Source organism: Magallana gigas, chromosome 3 (assembly GCF_963853765.1).
Source record: "Magallana gigas chromosome 3, xbMagGiga1.1, whole genome shotgun sequence".
Lineage (NCBI taxonomy): Eukaryota > Metazoa > Mollusca > Bivalvia > Ostreida > Ostreidae > Magallana > Magallana gigas.
In genome coordinates, this window is record NC_088855.1 from 7,014,011 (window position 1) to 7,029,834 (window position 15,824).

Consider the following 15,824-nt stretch of genomic DNA (forward strand, 5'->3'; position numbering starts at 1 on the left):
TAAATTAATACACATACATGTATTGTTCATAAGATTTCAAAACTGTTTCCAACCTTTCATAATAATAGATCAGATCAGAAAATGATAATGCGTATACAATGTAACTGTTTCAAACAAGATATCTGTGAGCCATTGTTCACTAGTGATACCCCCGCTCTGATGTGAATATGCAAAATAAGCAAAGTCGACATTTAACAGAAAGCTGGCATCCGATTGGTACAGAAATATATCCAACAATATGGCATGCCTAAACAAATAGTGTGTTAAAATTTCAAGCATCTGAGATAAACAGCTGCTGAGAAATCTTAGAGGAAAATTTGTTTGAAAATTTTGGCTAAAATAAACAAAGTACTCATTTAACAGGAAGATGACGTCCAATTGGTACAAAAATATATCCCACGATATGGCATGCCTTAACAAACACTGTGTAAAAATTTCAAGCATCTCCGATAAATAGCTGCTGAGAAATCTTTGACGAAAATTTGTTTGAAAATTTTGGCAAAAAATAAACAAAGTCATTATTTAACAGGATGTTGACGTCCAATAGATACAAAAATATATCCCACGATATGGCTTGCCAAAACAAATAGTGTGTTAAAATTTCAAGCATCTGCGAAAAATAGCTGCTGAGAAATCTTTGAAAAAAATTTGTTTGAAAATTTTGGCTAAAAATAAACAAAGTCGTCATTTAACAGGAAGTTGACACCCGATTGGTACAGAAATATATCCCACGATATGGCATGCCTATACAAATATTGTGTAAAAATTTCAAGCATCTGCGATAAATAGTTGCTGAGAAATCTTTGACGAAAATTTGTTTGAAAATTTTGGTTAAAAAATAAGCAAAGTCGTCATTTAACAGGAAGTTGACATCCGGTTGATACAAAAATATATCCCACAATATGGCATGCCTAAACAAATAGTGTGTTAAAATTTCAAGCATCTGCGATAAATAGCTGCTGAGAAATCTTTGACGGAAATTTGTTTGAAAATTTTGGCAAAAAATAAACGAAGTCGTCATTTAACAGGAAGTTGACGTTTGATTGGTACAAAAATACATCCCACGATATAGCATGCCTATACAAATACTGTGTAAAAATTTCAAGCATCTGCGATAAACAGTTGCTGAGAAATCTTTGAAAAAAATTTGTTTGAAAATTTTGGCTAAAAATAAACAAAGTCGTCATTTAACAGGAAGTTGACACCCGATTGGTACAGAAATATATCCCACGATATGGCATGCCTATACAAATATTGTGTAAAAATTTCAAGCATCTGCGATAAATAGTTGCCGAGAAATCTTTGACGAAAATTTGTTTGAAAATTTTGGTTAAAAAATAAGCAAAGTCGTCATTTAACAGGAAGTTGACGTCCGGTTGATACAAAAATATATCCCACAATATGGCATGCCTAAACAAATAGTGTGTTAAAATTTCAAGCATCTGCGATAAATAGCTGCTGAGAAATCTTTGACGGAAATTTGTTTGAAAATTTTGGCAAAAAATAAACGAAGTCGTCATTTAACAGGAAGTTGACGTTTGATTGGTACAAAAATACATCCCACGATATAGCATGCCTATACAAATACTGTGTAAAAATTTCAAGCATCTGCGATAAACAGTTGCTGAGAAATCTTTGAAAAAAATTTGTTTGAAAATTTTGGCTAAAAATAAACAAAGTCGTCATTTAACAGGAAGTTGACACCCGATTGGTACAGAAATATATCCCACGATATGGCATGCCTATACAAATATTGTGTAAAAATTTCAAGCATCTGCGATAAATAGTTGCCGAGAAATCTTTGACGAAAATTTGTTTGAAAATTTTGGTTAAAAAATAAGCAAAGTCGTCATTTAACAGGAAGTTGACGTCCGGTTGATACAAAAATATATCCCACAATATGGCATGCCTAAACAAATAGTGTGTTAAAATTTCAAGCATCTGCGATAAATAGCTGCTGAGAATTCTTTGACGGAAATTTGTTTGAAAATTTTGGCAAAAAATAAACGAAGTCGTCATTTAACAGGAAGTTGACGTTTGATTGGTACAAAAATACATCCCACGATATAGCATGCCTATACAAATACTGTGTAAAAATTTCAAGCATCTGCGATAAACAGTTGCTGAGAAATCTTTGACGAAAATTTGTTTGAAAATATTGGTTAAAAAATAAGCAAAGTCGTCATTTAACAGGAAGTTGATGTCTGATTCGTACAAAAATATATCCCACGATATGGCATGCCTTAACAAACACTGTGTTAAAATTTCAAGCATCTGCGATAAATAGTTGCTGAGATAAATGCGACAGAAATTTTTGTTACGGACGGACAGACAGACGGACAGACAGACGGACGGACGGACAGACAGACACACAAGGGTAAAACAGTATACCCCCTCTCCTTCGGAGCGGGGGTATAATTAACAAAATATAAACATCAATATTGCTTGCAACCTTTAACATGGACATCTGCAAATTGGTTGATAAGATTCTGAAGGAACAGTCATGATTTTGATATAAACATTGACGTTCTAATTATTCTGTATCCTGAAAATAGGGAACACTCCATACAAAATAAAATGGGTGCATCCACATGGAATGTTGCTGCAGGTATTGAACACATACTACTTGTGAACATTAGTATGCAACAGTTAAAACATAGTTGTATATTGTCATTGTATATCAGGTAAACTTAATATCCACACTGTGGAAAGGCAGTAAACGAGTTTAAATTAAAGCAACAATTAACAGATGCATAGAAACAATAAGGCTTTCGAGACAGCTGGCTTGTTGGGAGTCCCCTGTTTGGGAATCCCCTCCTCTTCTATTGCTGGATCCTCTTCCCTTGTTCAATCTTCCTTCATCTCCTCGCGGACCGTCAATAGCACCTTCTGAGACAGCACCGTGAAGGAGTCTGTAAGGAAACGAACAACTTATATTTACAGATATCTACAGATAGAGATACATGTAACAAACAATAAATTGTAATCTTCCCATTTCCATCATCCTAGCACTATCCAGTGAATATAGATAGCATATAAGCCTTGCTGCAGTCCATCATCCTTTATGCAGCCTTACATTACAAGAAGTAGACAATGAAATATGTCTATTCACTGTACAAGTGCAGCCATCATTTGTCTTCTCTTTACATAGGAAAGAAAGAAGTCCTGATGGACTGAAGACTTGCCTACGAGGCCAGTGAAGGCCCGGGGTTTGTTTCTCCACGCAACCCCCAGCAGGTAGACTGGGACCCCAGACAAGATCATGATGATGCCCCATAACACCTCGTTAGCATCAATTGTCAGAGGCATCAACAGCAGGAATACACAGATGAAGATGAAGAAAATGGGCAGTAGTATAGCCACCTGTTAAAACAAAACAAAAAATGAAAACACTTGTAGCCGTTATTACACAATTGCACAACATTTTTTTTTCTAGACATTCATACAATCTGTCAACTAATGTGCTATCGTTTTTATAAATACCTTGATGGGTCGTTCCCGTTTAGGAAATTTATATCGCATGTAGATGAGGCCGGCAATACTGATTGTGACAAACAAGGTCTCCACGAACGCTGCGTAGTTAATGAGGACCTGGACATCTCGACTACACAACATGACCAAGGACATCAGACACTGCAACAAGCAACCACAACCAGATAAATATATAAGTTAATGGTTTTATCTCCCTTTATCACAACTGGTACATAATTTACATATTTCTCTCGTTTTATCAGTTTATTATGTTTTACAAGACTGTTACATGTATTAGGAGATATTAGGTTTTTACTTACTATCTACAGAAATGCCTTTCACAATTTTAACAACTTGATACATATCAATTTTGAATACTGTCAATATCAAATAAACTAAATAGGTGATTTTAAAGTCCCAGACAAAAATTTTGGTATTTATATTTAGGCATTAAAAATAATTTAAAGAAAAAGAATTTTTAACTAATGTCAATTTTATACTCATTGTTAGAGAATTAAAGTCAGCAATAATTATCATCAATGCATTATTTCACTTTCAAGTTGTACTGCGAAACAATAATGTTTACCATAATATTTTGCACAGCATAAGAACACTAAATTGTCATTATGTAGATACATCTGTATATATGTATCTCCCTTAAGTTTGATGAATAGACAAAGTACATATCTCAAAATTTGATTTAAAATGGAGAATTAATAGTGTACAAACATTGTTATTAGATTGATCTGTCTCTGTGTCTGGAAATAGTCTCATGTGCATAAACCAACACATTTTAACCAGCCTGTGACAAATTCACCGTTACAGTGTACTGGTGTTTATTACTGTACATGGCACAAGGTAATGGAGTGAATGATCTACACATGGATCAGATAAAAATCAACAGGTTGTGGGCACACCTCAGCAGACACAAGAATAATACTGAGAAATCAAAGTTTACAAAGTTCAACTCCCAAAAGTATTAAGCAATTGAAGGATTTGTGCATCAAGGTAAAATGTAAAATGTATTCAGATGAATGTCCAGCAATGACAAATGTTTACTTAAAATCTGAATGAAATTGGTGTACTGTTTGGTCGCTATAAAGTTTTAATAGGTGTAAGTTAATGTCATTGGTTAACACATCTAAATGTAAAAATCATATTGATTCAATGCACTAAATGACATCTTGCTAAACGGACATACTGCTATAGAAGTAGAAGCAAATGAATGTAAATAATTTACGAAGAGAAAATATCAGATGAACATAATAAAAGGTCAGATTCTTGATGCATAAATAGAAGATTTTTAGAATCTAGAAATATAATTTTGTTCCTGAGCAACAAAATAAAAATGTAAAGCAATACAACAGCCATTTTTCCCTGGTACCTGTACATGTATGTTCTAATACACGCATCTGTTAATTCTACAATCAACATGTAAATACCTAAAACTATACCAATCATACTCTAATATTGTTCCTTGTGTACTAACAAGTAAAACATGTATGTACATAAATGTTTCATACAACAGTGACTTGCAGACAGGTGAATGAAACAAACACAAAAAATAAAACTACTCACCCCAAACAACAGGGATGGAAGAGGCGTGAAGAGATTAATGTTCAGGGTGGCTAGGAAATCGGGAAGATGTCCTTGTCTGGCCCCAACAAAGTACAATCTACAATGTCAAAGTACACTTATAAGTAATGTAAGATTACCCTCATTCAATTAAATTTAAAAAATCTTTCACTTACATTACATGCAATCTATGCTGCAATGATGTAGGAGTTTAGTAACGACTTTGAAATTATCCATGTTGATATTCAATTGAAATAAAACTCTATCTTAGATCAATATTTATACAGTTATAAGGCAACTGTGTTAGCATGTTAACCAATGTGTCCTACTTGTGAAGGTCAATACACTTTAAGTCAAGGATTTATTCACCTATCAGGACCCCCAATAAGGTTAAAGTTCTGAGATGACAGCCATAAAAGGATAACCCCTGGTCAAATCCACTTTACCTTGAAAAGCCAAAAAACTCTTATATCTTTTCGACTGGACATAAGATCCCAATTCAAATCTGCATATTGAAACTAAACCCAGATATATTCTTTGGCTTATTGAGTAGCCTTAGAAAGTGTATTTATGTAAACTAGAAAGATCTACAGTTTTCTATAAGATGCCACATGTCAGATAAAGAAATTAAACTCCACATGACACTTAATTTAATATTTGACAAGGCTCTCACCTGAATCATCTATCCATGCAAATAAGGCAAGTCATATATACATGTAGTGAAAAAATTAATTACCAGTAAACCTTTCAGTAACAAGTAACCATATAGAACATTTTGATACCAAATTCTGGATTTTGGGAGGGTTGATAATTAGAAAAAGGGGGGGGGGGGTTGGAGTTCTTCTTCAAATCTAATCCTTAGTGTTTTTCTGAATCTCTATAAATTCTGTAAGTTATGAAATAAAAAAAAACAGGATTTTGCATCTCTATGAATCGCTATAAATGCTCTAGGTTATGAAATACAAAAACAGGACTTTACGTAATCAAGAGATAGCAGAGTTCCTCTGGTGACAAGTGAATAGGAGACATGTTTTGATAATAAATGAGGTCTTCTTGGCCGAGAAAACAGCAGACTGTTTGCTGTTTGATACAAGAACACCAGAAAGAATCACGGTTACCTAGAAGATGTAAATATGGCCCCATTTACACTGCCGAATGTTGAGCATGCCACAAAAACAGGCATAATCCACGCCATCACTCCCAGAGTTCTGCCAGCGAAGGTCTGAAAAAAACAAAGCCAAGGAGATTGTCAGCAACAAGGCTTCTGGTATTCCATTAAGGTGGTATGGGACACCTTAATATATTAATGTGGATGAAAGTGCATCATGTTAATTAATTTAATATAATCATGATTCTAAGAATTTTCAAACCGTATTTAACAATAAACAGCATTTTAAAAATTCTTAGAAAGTTAAAAACTGTAAAAGGTCCAGATGAGTTCAAAATTATGACTAAAATATTCAAATTGTACAATATTTAACAATAAAAAACATTTTTAAAAAATTCATAGAAATTAAAAACTGTAAAATCTGTGGATGGTTTTTATATTATGACTTGCAAGATCAGTAGCTGACGCTTCAATTTTCTGCACTATGCTGTTTAGCATTATAAATGTATAAGATTATACATGTAGTTGATTTTCTTGTTCAATTTAAAAGAAATTTTGATTGGATGGAGGTGTCTCATACCTCCTTAAATTGACACATTCAAACAAAGAGAATAAATATCATTAATTATATTATAGGGATAACATATAACCTTCAAGGAGATATCAGAGCGAGCCTATCTACGTACATGCACCATATTTCTACACTACATGCGTACATAACAATGGCAGTAACATTTATTGCAATTCTCTTCTTTCATTCCGACTGCCACTGTCAAGTTCAATTAAAGTCTACCATAGAATCAAGTGAACAGATAGACTGATGCATGGTAAAGTTTCAAGGTAAAGTTCTGATCATAGCCCATATTAAGTTTAGGATATATAAAATATGACTGTATGTATCAAAATGACATGTGTTCACAATCATTCAACACTTGACATGTTCTCTGCAGGGGAAGGGGGGGGGGGGGGGGGGGGAGGGGTGTCCATTTCTGTTTGTCTTCATTAACACCAGGTTCCTCCTCTCAGTGCACTGTCCTATCCCACTGATCGACCCCTGCTGGGAGACGGGGACTCAATGAATGGAGCTACCAGTAAACCTAATTCATCCACAAACACATGTCAAACCCCAGTAACATCTGGACACATGCCAGGATAGACCTGCCGGATTCTGTTTATGGCTTATAATTATATTTTACGTTGGAATGGTATTTAGTACATACATAAATAGAACACTACATACAGATTAATTAAACAGTGTTATTTGGCATCATGTGGGTCCTATTCAGTGTATGCATTTTAAAAATTATCCAACCAATTCTAGGATGGACCCATTGCAGGATCTTACACTGGCCGAATTCCTCAACCTAATAAACCTACATGAGCACTACATTTATTGTAATCAGCCAATTCCACTGATAAAAGTATTGAAAAAAAATTATTATATATAAACTTTTTAATTCCTATTCATTGTTCCTCAAGTCCTTATGAACTTGTATTCTATGTAGGGCTCACTATCAGCCAGTTATCAATTCAAGGTCATCCTTGCAACAGGCATCTCTGAGTGATGCATACATGTAGTACCAGGTAAGGGTTTTTGTCTTTTACCTTGTACTTGTTCTGAGTTGGTTCTATTTAGATATGAAATGTGCATCTGTCCAAGGCAAGTGTGGTAATTTTTTCAAGGCCTTGAACTGCTGTGTGTATCATGGCCCTCACCTGAGGTCATTGACCTAGGTCAAGGTCACATGCAAATCATTATCAATTCTACACTTAATTCACAAGAAGTTTTACTCCTTCTTTGACATTCTATTCTAGATTTAAAATCAACTAAACCTTTGAAGCACAGTGCAAACTTCAAATGTTGAGAAACCTTTTTGAACCTAATACATTGTACTTGCAAAATTAATATTAAACATACATATACTTAGTCAGATCTCTCATCATTTTTTTTCAGGAATTTATTTGAGAAATGTAATGAGTTTTTCTACATTGGGAAAATATTGTCAATTTTGGGACAATGAGACTACCAGCATTTTCAATTGGAAATGTACAACCCCACTGTTTAAGTCCTGGTATAAAAGCCAAGTTATTAGAGAAGTCATATTGTGTATTGGGTCTAATCTTATCTATCTGAGAATGGGGTTCAGAGAATTCTGCCACAGACTTTAAGTCTTTTGTCTCACTTACCACAGCAGTAGCTTTAGAGGCCAACATCTCAGCCGGAGTAAGGACAGCAAAATACGCTATATTAGCCAGCACATATATAACTGTCACTAATGGTATAGATATACCAATGGCTCGAGGTAGATTCCTGCAAAATGATTGACAGGTAATTGAACAAGGGATAACACTTGTTTCACTGTGATCAGTTATAACACAATTCAGTATTATTAAAAATATATTAAGATAAAATTTTTAAGAGGATTACAATGAGGAATGTGAAGAACATACTTGTATGGATTTTTCAATTCTTCTGTCACAAAATTTAAATAATTCCTGTGAAATAAAAAATAAACATGATGAATAAATGCTGTCCAATTCTCACTGCGTAATTCATAACCACTCATATCTCAATGTATATTATACATGTTAACATGGTTTCACGGAGATTTATTACAAGAATTTGGACATAACTGTAAACATAAAAACTTTGACTCCAAAATGTCATAAACAAATCTTCGAAAAGTGGAAGAAGGCGTATTTAGATGAGAGAATAAGTATTACCATCCTGCATAGGAGAAAAGCCCAGAGTAAAAGGACAGGGCTATCTTTCCTAAAGATGTTTCTGAGTTCTCAAATGGCTCCTCAAAACTCTCCCTATCACCTGTAGAGAATACATGGCATTGGTTTGGTAATCAAAAAACATCAGGTGTTTGTGTATATAATATTTGAAGTATTAAACAATGTACCAGTTGATATAATTACTGGTACAGAAAAAAAAGATTAACTTAATAAATGCTATACAGAGTGAAACAACTAAAAAAAAACCATTTCAACAGTGACAATTTAATGACGACTACATCAGTTTACATAAATTTACCGATATTACCCACTAAAAACAAAAGTTTGGAGAAGAAAAGGTGAATGTTCTATTTGGTCTATGGAATCACACACATAAAAAAAACCAACCCAGACACATTCTAAAATGGGGTTGTTAGTGGCATTTTAAGGGAATTTGCAGTCAATTATACAAGGATAACTGGCCCAATTTTCAGCAAACACAAACACCTGTGTGAGATTTGACATCAGAAGGTAAATTAGATAAATATGGCAAGTCCACCCCCTGAGCTATAGTGGAGGGCCTCTTTCATCAAAGCACCTCCAGTCAACACGTGACTTGAAGGAGGCTGGTGTCACTTAATACCCTGTTTCCTCCCCCAAACAAAGCTGTTTACTTTGTGTAACAACCAGTGGGTGAAGGATCAATGCAGATTAAACAGGTAGCAGTTTTTGTCCGGCAAATAAAAAATGTTGATTCGTATCTTTACAACTAAATGGTCAATGCGCAGTATCAATAAAGAGGTATTTTCTTTAAAAAGAAGGTGAAAACCATGGGTTTTTTAATTGGTTTTTAAAGGGTCCACTGTTAATAATTTCACAAGCAGACTTATGGCATGTTACACACCCACCAATAAGAAAAATTTATTTTGTATCAATTATCTCAAACAGTAAATTATGTTGGTTTTGGAAAATATGTTAGCCTTGAACATTCACTTAAACAATGAAACAGTAAACCAGGAATTCTTAAAAATAGGAAAGAGATTTAATGCAATATAGTTCACAATTTGACAACAAAACTGCAAAAATAGCTGGAATAAAATGGACAAGTTCTGTACTTCTCTTGTTTTTCTGCAAGGTCCATTAAGGTACCTCACTACACCCAGACTTATACTTTTTAAGACACTACGTCAGAAGATGGCGATTTAAATGTTTTATTAAACTGTTTATATCGTTCCATTCCGTTGTATATCGGCGAAGTTCAGTGGTTAAAGTATTGGGCTTCTGGACCGCAGATCATGAGTTTGAATCTGCCTGGAGCTTTTGTTCATGTTTACTGAATGAAATTTTCAAAAATGTAATTTTTCACCCAAAATTGCACGTTTTGCTTATTTGACTTAAATACTTCTTATCCATTATGATGTCTATCATAATCAATTAAGTTTCTGCTAATTTGAGAAAATATTTCAGAAGTAGTGAGCCACCTTAAATTTCTTCCATTTCTCTGATCATGGAAGAAGGAGGCATCTGATTAAATTATTTACTTTTTTTTAAAATTTGTTTTGTGCTTTACAGTGTTTGATGTTATATTGTTAATGATGCAGACAGAAACAGCTGGTGTGTTACTTGTGGCTATTGCTTCTGTTTTTTTTATCAATATTCACAGCCATCACACATAATTGTAACTTGTTCCCACACCTTGTCAACCCACAGCATTGTGATCTCAACTCAGTGCTTCAAATTATAGTTTTGCTGAGTTTAGTTGATATATAAATCCAAAAAGGGAAGTCAGTCTTTAAAACAGTAAAACTTAAATCAGATGTATTAGATATAAACAGCTTCATTGCCAAAAATATAATACCTGTAGAAAATATGATACCTGTAGAAAATCCCCATGTTTTAATGAATTGATTTTTTTTTCACCTATAAATTAAGGTAAAAACAGGTGCCTGGTGACATTTGAAGTGTCCATTTTAATATCATAAGTATCGTTAATCAAATACAGTTTTCCTCCTTTTACGGTAATATATCAAACATATTTATACCATCATACTTGAAAATGTTAATTTGATATCTAAATAGTTCATTAACATTATTAATCTAAATTTTAAGGAGATGATATACATGAATGTGATGTAACACAGCAAGAATAAATGAAATCACCAATTATTCTTGTACACTTAAATCAAAGGGATGATACAAAAATTATGCAATAATTGACTATAAGTTATTATTCTAAAGAAGTTAAATTAAGTACATTACTGCAACGTAGACCATACTTTCCTTAACTATTTTTCTTTTAGATAAGAACAAAAGTTAAAATAGAATATCAGGCTAACCTATAAGGTATACTGTAAAACGAGAAAATTTGGCGCATACGTATTTTAGCGCAAACGCAAGTGCCAGTACATTTAATAACGCAATTATATTTTAGCGCATGTATCTTTTCTTTAAAAAAGAATACAAAAAATACTGTTGTTTGATAAACGATCACGCCCAAAATTTAGTTCTGTGTTCACTCAAGCATGTGAACACAACGACTTTGATTTCTATCTCGCATGCACGGTAAACTGTCGTTGAGAACAATACACTTACTTTTGTGTAAATCGTCAGTATATAGATATGAAAATTTCATTTATTGGCGATGATGTGTAATTTTTGTTGGTAAACAAATTTGAGTTATCGGACTTTGCATTAAACGTGTCGACTTGGATAACACTAGAAGAGTCCCGAAACTAAAAGTGAAATCGAATGCTACATTTACCATGAGTTTCGATGACCATGAGAGAATCTTTTTCACGGTAATTTTACATTTAAAAAACACAAAATAGGTATCGTCTTGTTATCTTTATATCCACTAATCAGAGATCAAAGAAATTATGATCAATCATATATTGTCAGCGTTAACAACCGCCACGCTTAATTACATTTTCACCTCAAGGCGCTAAATAGAAGTGGCATGGGGAGAAGCCCAATCCTCAAGGTGCTAATGAGAGATATTAAAACGTAATTAAAACTGAATTAATTAATCCATGTTTAGGCACTTATAGCCGATAACCCATACCGTTTACCTGTGTAATTGTTTAAACAAACAGAACCGACAGCATCTGACATTTAAATGAACACTTCTATATAGCCTCAAAAATGGACTGACGTTATTGTTTTGCAACTTGAAGAAATTCAATATATATGGTAAATTGTTGGCGCACTATTAATTTTAGCGCTCAGAGGCAGTTGCGCCAAAGGCGCTAAAATTTGTAGTGCGCCATATTTTCTCGGTTTACAGTATTTGTTGGACATTGCTGCTCAGCTCACTTTGAAATAATTTCTGAATGATCATATGCTAAATCATTGCTCAATTATTAAATTGATAACCAATTTCAGTGGGTTTACATTATGTTTGAAAAATTAAACTAAACTTGACAAGTTGATGTACTTACCGGTACTTAAATTTGTCATTGACATGGAAAAACCCTTCTTAACATTATTCCTGGAAGCAAAGGCTTTACGTATTATCACTAGCATTCTTAATCATTCTAGATTTTTTTTAAGGCAATTGTAAATAAGTTTATATTTTAAATTCTTTAGATTCGGATTTGTTTTTACATTAACTGATTTGTTTTTACTGGTATATCTAATTTATAAAGTTGTTTTTGTTTTCTGTTTTTTTTTTTTGGTTTTTTTTTTGGGGGGGGGGGGGGGGGGGGTTGTTTTGTTGGTTTTTTTTGGGGGGGGGGGAGTACATTATGTTTACAATACATTTTTAAAGGTTTAAACACTGGTAATGAAAATTTTATATTTAAAACTCCAAATTAATTACTATTAGCATCTAAAAAATAAGTTATCATTTCTTATATACTAAGTATTGAAAACAAGACAGTCTTGAGCTCTTCAGAGAATTCGTAAAATGATCTCACAGGTTGTTGAACTTTTAGATAACAGACTGGTTAAGTTTATTTCCCAACAGATGACCTTAATCAAGAATAACATGTCCTTATTCCTGGATATCGGTGCAAGCTTACCAAAAAAAGATAGACTATTCCAATGATGATAGTGACTACCAACGCTAGGATATTGGTGCTAGCTTACCAATGAAGAGGTAAATTATTATAGTGATGGTAGTCTCTACCAATGCTAGGATATTGGTGCTGGCTTACCCATGAAGAGGTAGACTATTCAAATGATGATAGTGACTACTAATGCTAGGATATTGGTGCTGGCTTACCAATAAAGAGGTAGACTGTTCCAGTGATGTAAGTGACTACTAATGCTAGGATATTGGTGCTATCTTATCAATGAAGAGGTAGACTATTCCAATGATGATTATAGTGACTACCAATGCTAGGATATTGGTGCTATCTTACCAATGAAGAGGTAGACTATTCCAGTGATAATGATGACCACTAATGCTAGAACTTTTGTGATGGTGAACACATCTTGGACCCGGGCTGCCATTTTTACATTCCACGCATTCACAAATGTCAGGAGAGCTGAAAATAGTACATCAAAATGAAAGAATAAGTATAAACCAAATCTCCATGTTCAAGATTTTAACACATTTATTTAATTTATTTTGTATAACCCCTTTAGATTAATAATTTTAAATATCTATTGAAGTTCATTTCTGTTGATGCAACAAACAAAATTTGTCAAAATATTTCTGAATAACTGAAAATTGTTCATGGTTAGATCCGATATCATAATAACTTAACAAATTCATTGTAAATTACTGAAAATGAATCCCCAGTGCCACTGCATCAACATTCATTTTAATGCATAAAATTTTATTTTTGCATTGTTAAATTAGGTTCAAAATGTGTGCTATAATGTTGCTGATTTATTTAACTAAAGAAACAGTATATATTAGGCAGTCACTTAAATGACAACTTTACTTGTATTCATGCATAAAATATATATATAGTTACATGTATTTACAATCATATTACAATATTCATTTCTTGTAAATACTTATAAATATGATGTAAAGAGTGTATTCTACTTATCAAATTTATCTATTTATTCATAAATATGCAGGTTACTAATGATATTAACCATATTAACACAAACAGTCAGCGAGTGCTATGTATTGCATCATCACAAAACCGGCGTGTAAAATGTTGCATCATCTCCGCTACACGGAACGATCGCCGGCTAAAAATGTTTATTTACGTGTACTTACTGATACAAACAGCTGCTAGAAGAGTGACCGCCTCCCCCGGGGCTTCACAATCGGGGAACAGTGGTTCTAACACATAATACGCAAAAGTCTGGGCAGTAATTGCATTTCCAGTGGGAATGATAATCATGATAGCTACCCATAGGTAGAGAAAAGCCGGGAAATGACCAAACGACTCCATAATGTAAGCATAGTCCGCACCCGATTTTAGAATCATTGTCCCCAGCTCGGCATAGCACATGGCCCCCACGAGAGAAATGACCCCACAGAGCACCCACACGATGAGGGAAAGTCCTACACTTCCTGACTCCGTCAAAACGCCTTTCGGAGATATGAAGATCCCGCTCCCAACTATAACCCCCACAATAATGGCTACCCCATTGTGAAGCTGAAGTTCTCTCTTCAGTTTGACTGTGGTATCTTCTTCTATCACAACCTCCTTGTCGTCCGGATGAACTTTTACGGTACCGTTATTTCCCGACATGTTTTGTTTATAGATCGCAGAGTGCACCACGTGGAATTGAACAGAATCAGAAAGATGAATCAAAATGTGTCTTCTTAGGCAAAATTTCAAAGACACAGTGATTGAAATGTTCGAATAATCTCTTACACGTGCTAGGACTAGTGAAAACCGATGTAACACTCACGAACTTTCACTCAACATGTCTCTCCCGGGGTTGTTGTCATATTTGACTACGACGATGAACATGCTTCCGTTTTTGTTTTGTCGGAAAATCACGTGATCTGAATTGAAAAATTCATTGGTTGATTCATTGGCGGGTAAATTGTAATGAGACCCAAAGTGAGGAGGTACTTAAAACGCGCGGGATAGTTACACCAGGTTACATAGATCAATGTCGAGCTGACCAGGGATGGATATACTGTTATATCTCTTTAAAATGGTTTACAACTGAATAACAATCAAACAATAAAGAAGAGAAAAGTTTATATATGATATCACGGTAGGATACGATTGATTCATTTTAAGCAGTAAAATAAAATCTATCAAACCTTTAGATATCAAGATATTGATCTGGTATTTGATTTCTTCTTTATATACGGATATTTCGTTCTGAAATGTTGAATTTTTATCCATTTATTTATTTTTGTCTGCCCTCCCCCACCCCCACGATGATGAGCACTATACGTATCTTGACATTTGATCGTATGAATCTCCAGATCCAGATTTAGAACACTCACTTTATTTAAGAGTTGGGATCAAACTTGTTACATATTCATAAATCATCGTAAGTCCCCTTCTCTGGCAAGCCAGGTAAGGATCGAAATATTTGTTATGTACATGTATTTTAATTAGAATATTTTTCCGGTCAAGTGACTGTCAGTTTCTCTTTGTTCAAAACTGATTGAACAGTTTTTTAAACCAAAGTACATGTATAAGTGAATGTTAAATGTACGTATACAGTTGTCTTTATTCAGGGAAAAAATGTCAAGTATTTTTTTAAATAATTGAAAAACTACAACATGCGTGGTGCCTACACTGACGTAAAAATTAAAACCACTGACCTGAATAAGGAATGGATATGACACTCATTGTTTATTGATAATAAACCTTTTAACCAAGTGTTGATGAATGCGTAAATTGTGAGAAGTTTTGTGAGATATTTAGCACTATTAATCGAAATACTAGTCTGACTAAACAAGTATCACATTGACACTATTACGGTTGTCCTTTGATAATTCGAGAAGCGTGTAGGAGTTACTTTCCTTATCGTGAACAAATTAAGGCTCCTTCTTTTTTTTTACTGTTACCCAAAC

At 33.9% G+C, this 15,824-nt stretch overlaps 1 protein-coding gene across 1 annotated transcript; it reads right to left on the reverse strand.

Annotated features, from left to right (window-relative positions):
• Positions 1-1,881: 1,881 nt before the first annotated feature.
• Positions 1,882-14,780, reverse strand: LOC105319319 (Y+L amino acid transporter 2). Its single transcript, XM_011416820.4, has 10 exons — positions 14,052-14,780; positions 13,237-13,362; positions 8,879-8,978; positions 8,606-8,650; positions 8,342-8,465; positions 6,165-6,268; positions 5,050-5,146; positions 3,484-3,633; positions 3,186-3,363; positions 1,882-2,912 (listed from the first exon to the last, which is right to left on the reverse strand). The coding sequence occupies exons 1-10, from the start codon at positions 14,530-14,532 to the stop codon at positions 2,848-2,850; spliced, it is 1,470 nt and encodes a 489-aa protein (XP_011415122.3). The 5' UTR covers positions 14,533-14,780; the 3' UTR covers positions 1,882-2,847.
• Between the last annotated feature and the right edge of the window lie 1,044 nt (positions 14,781-15,824).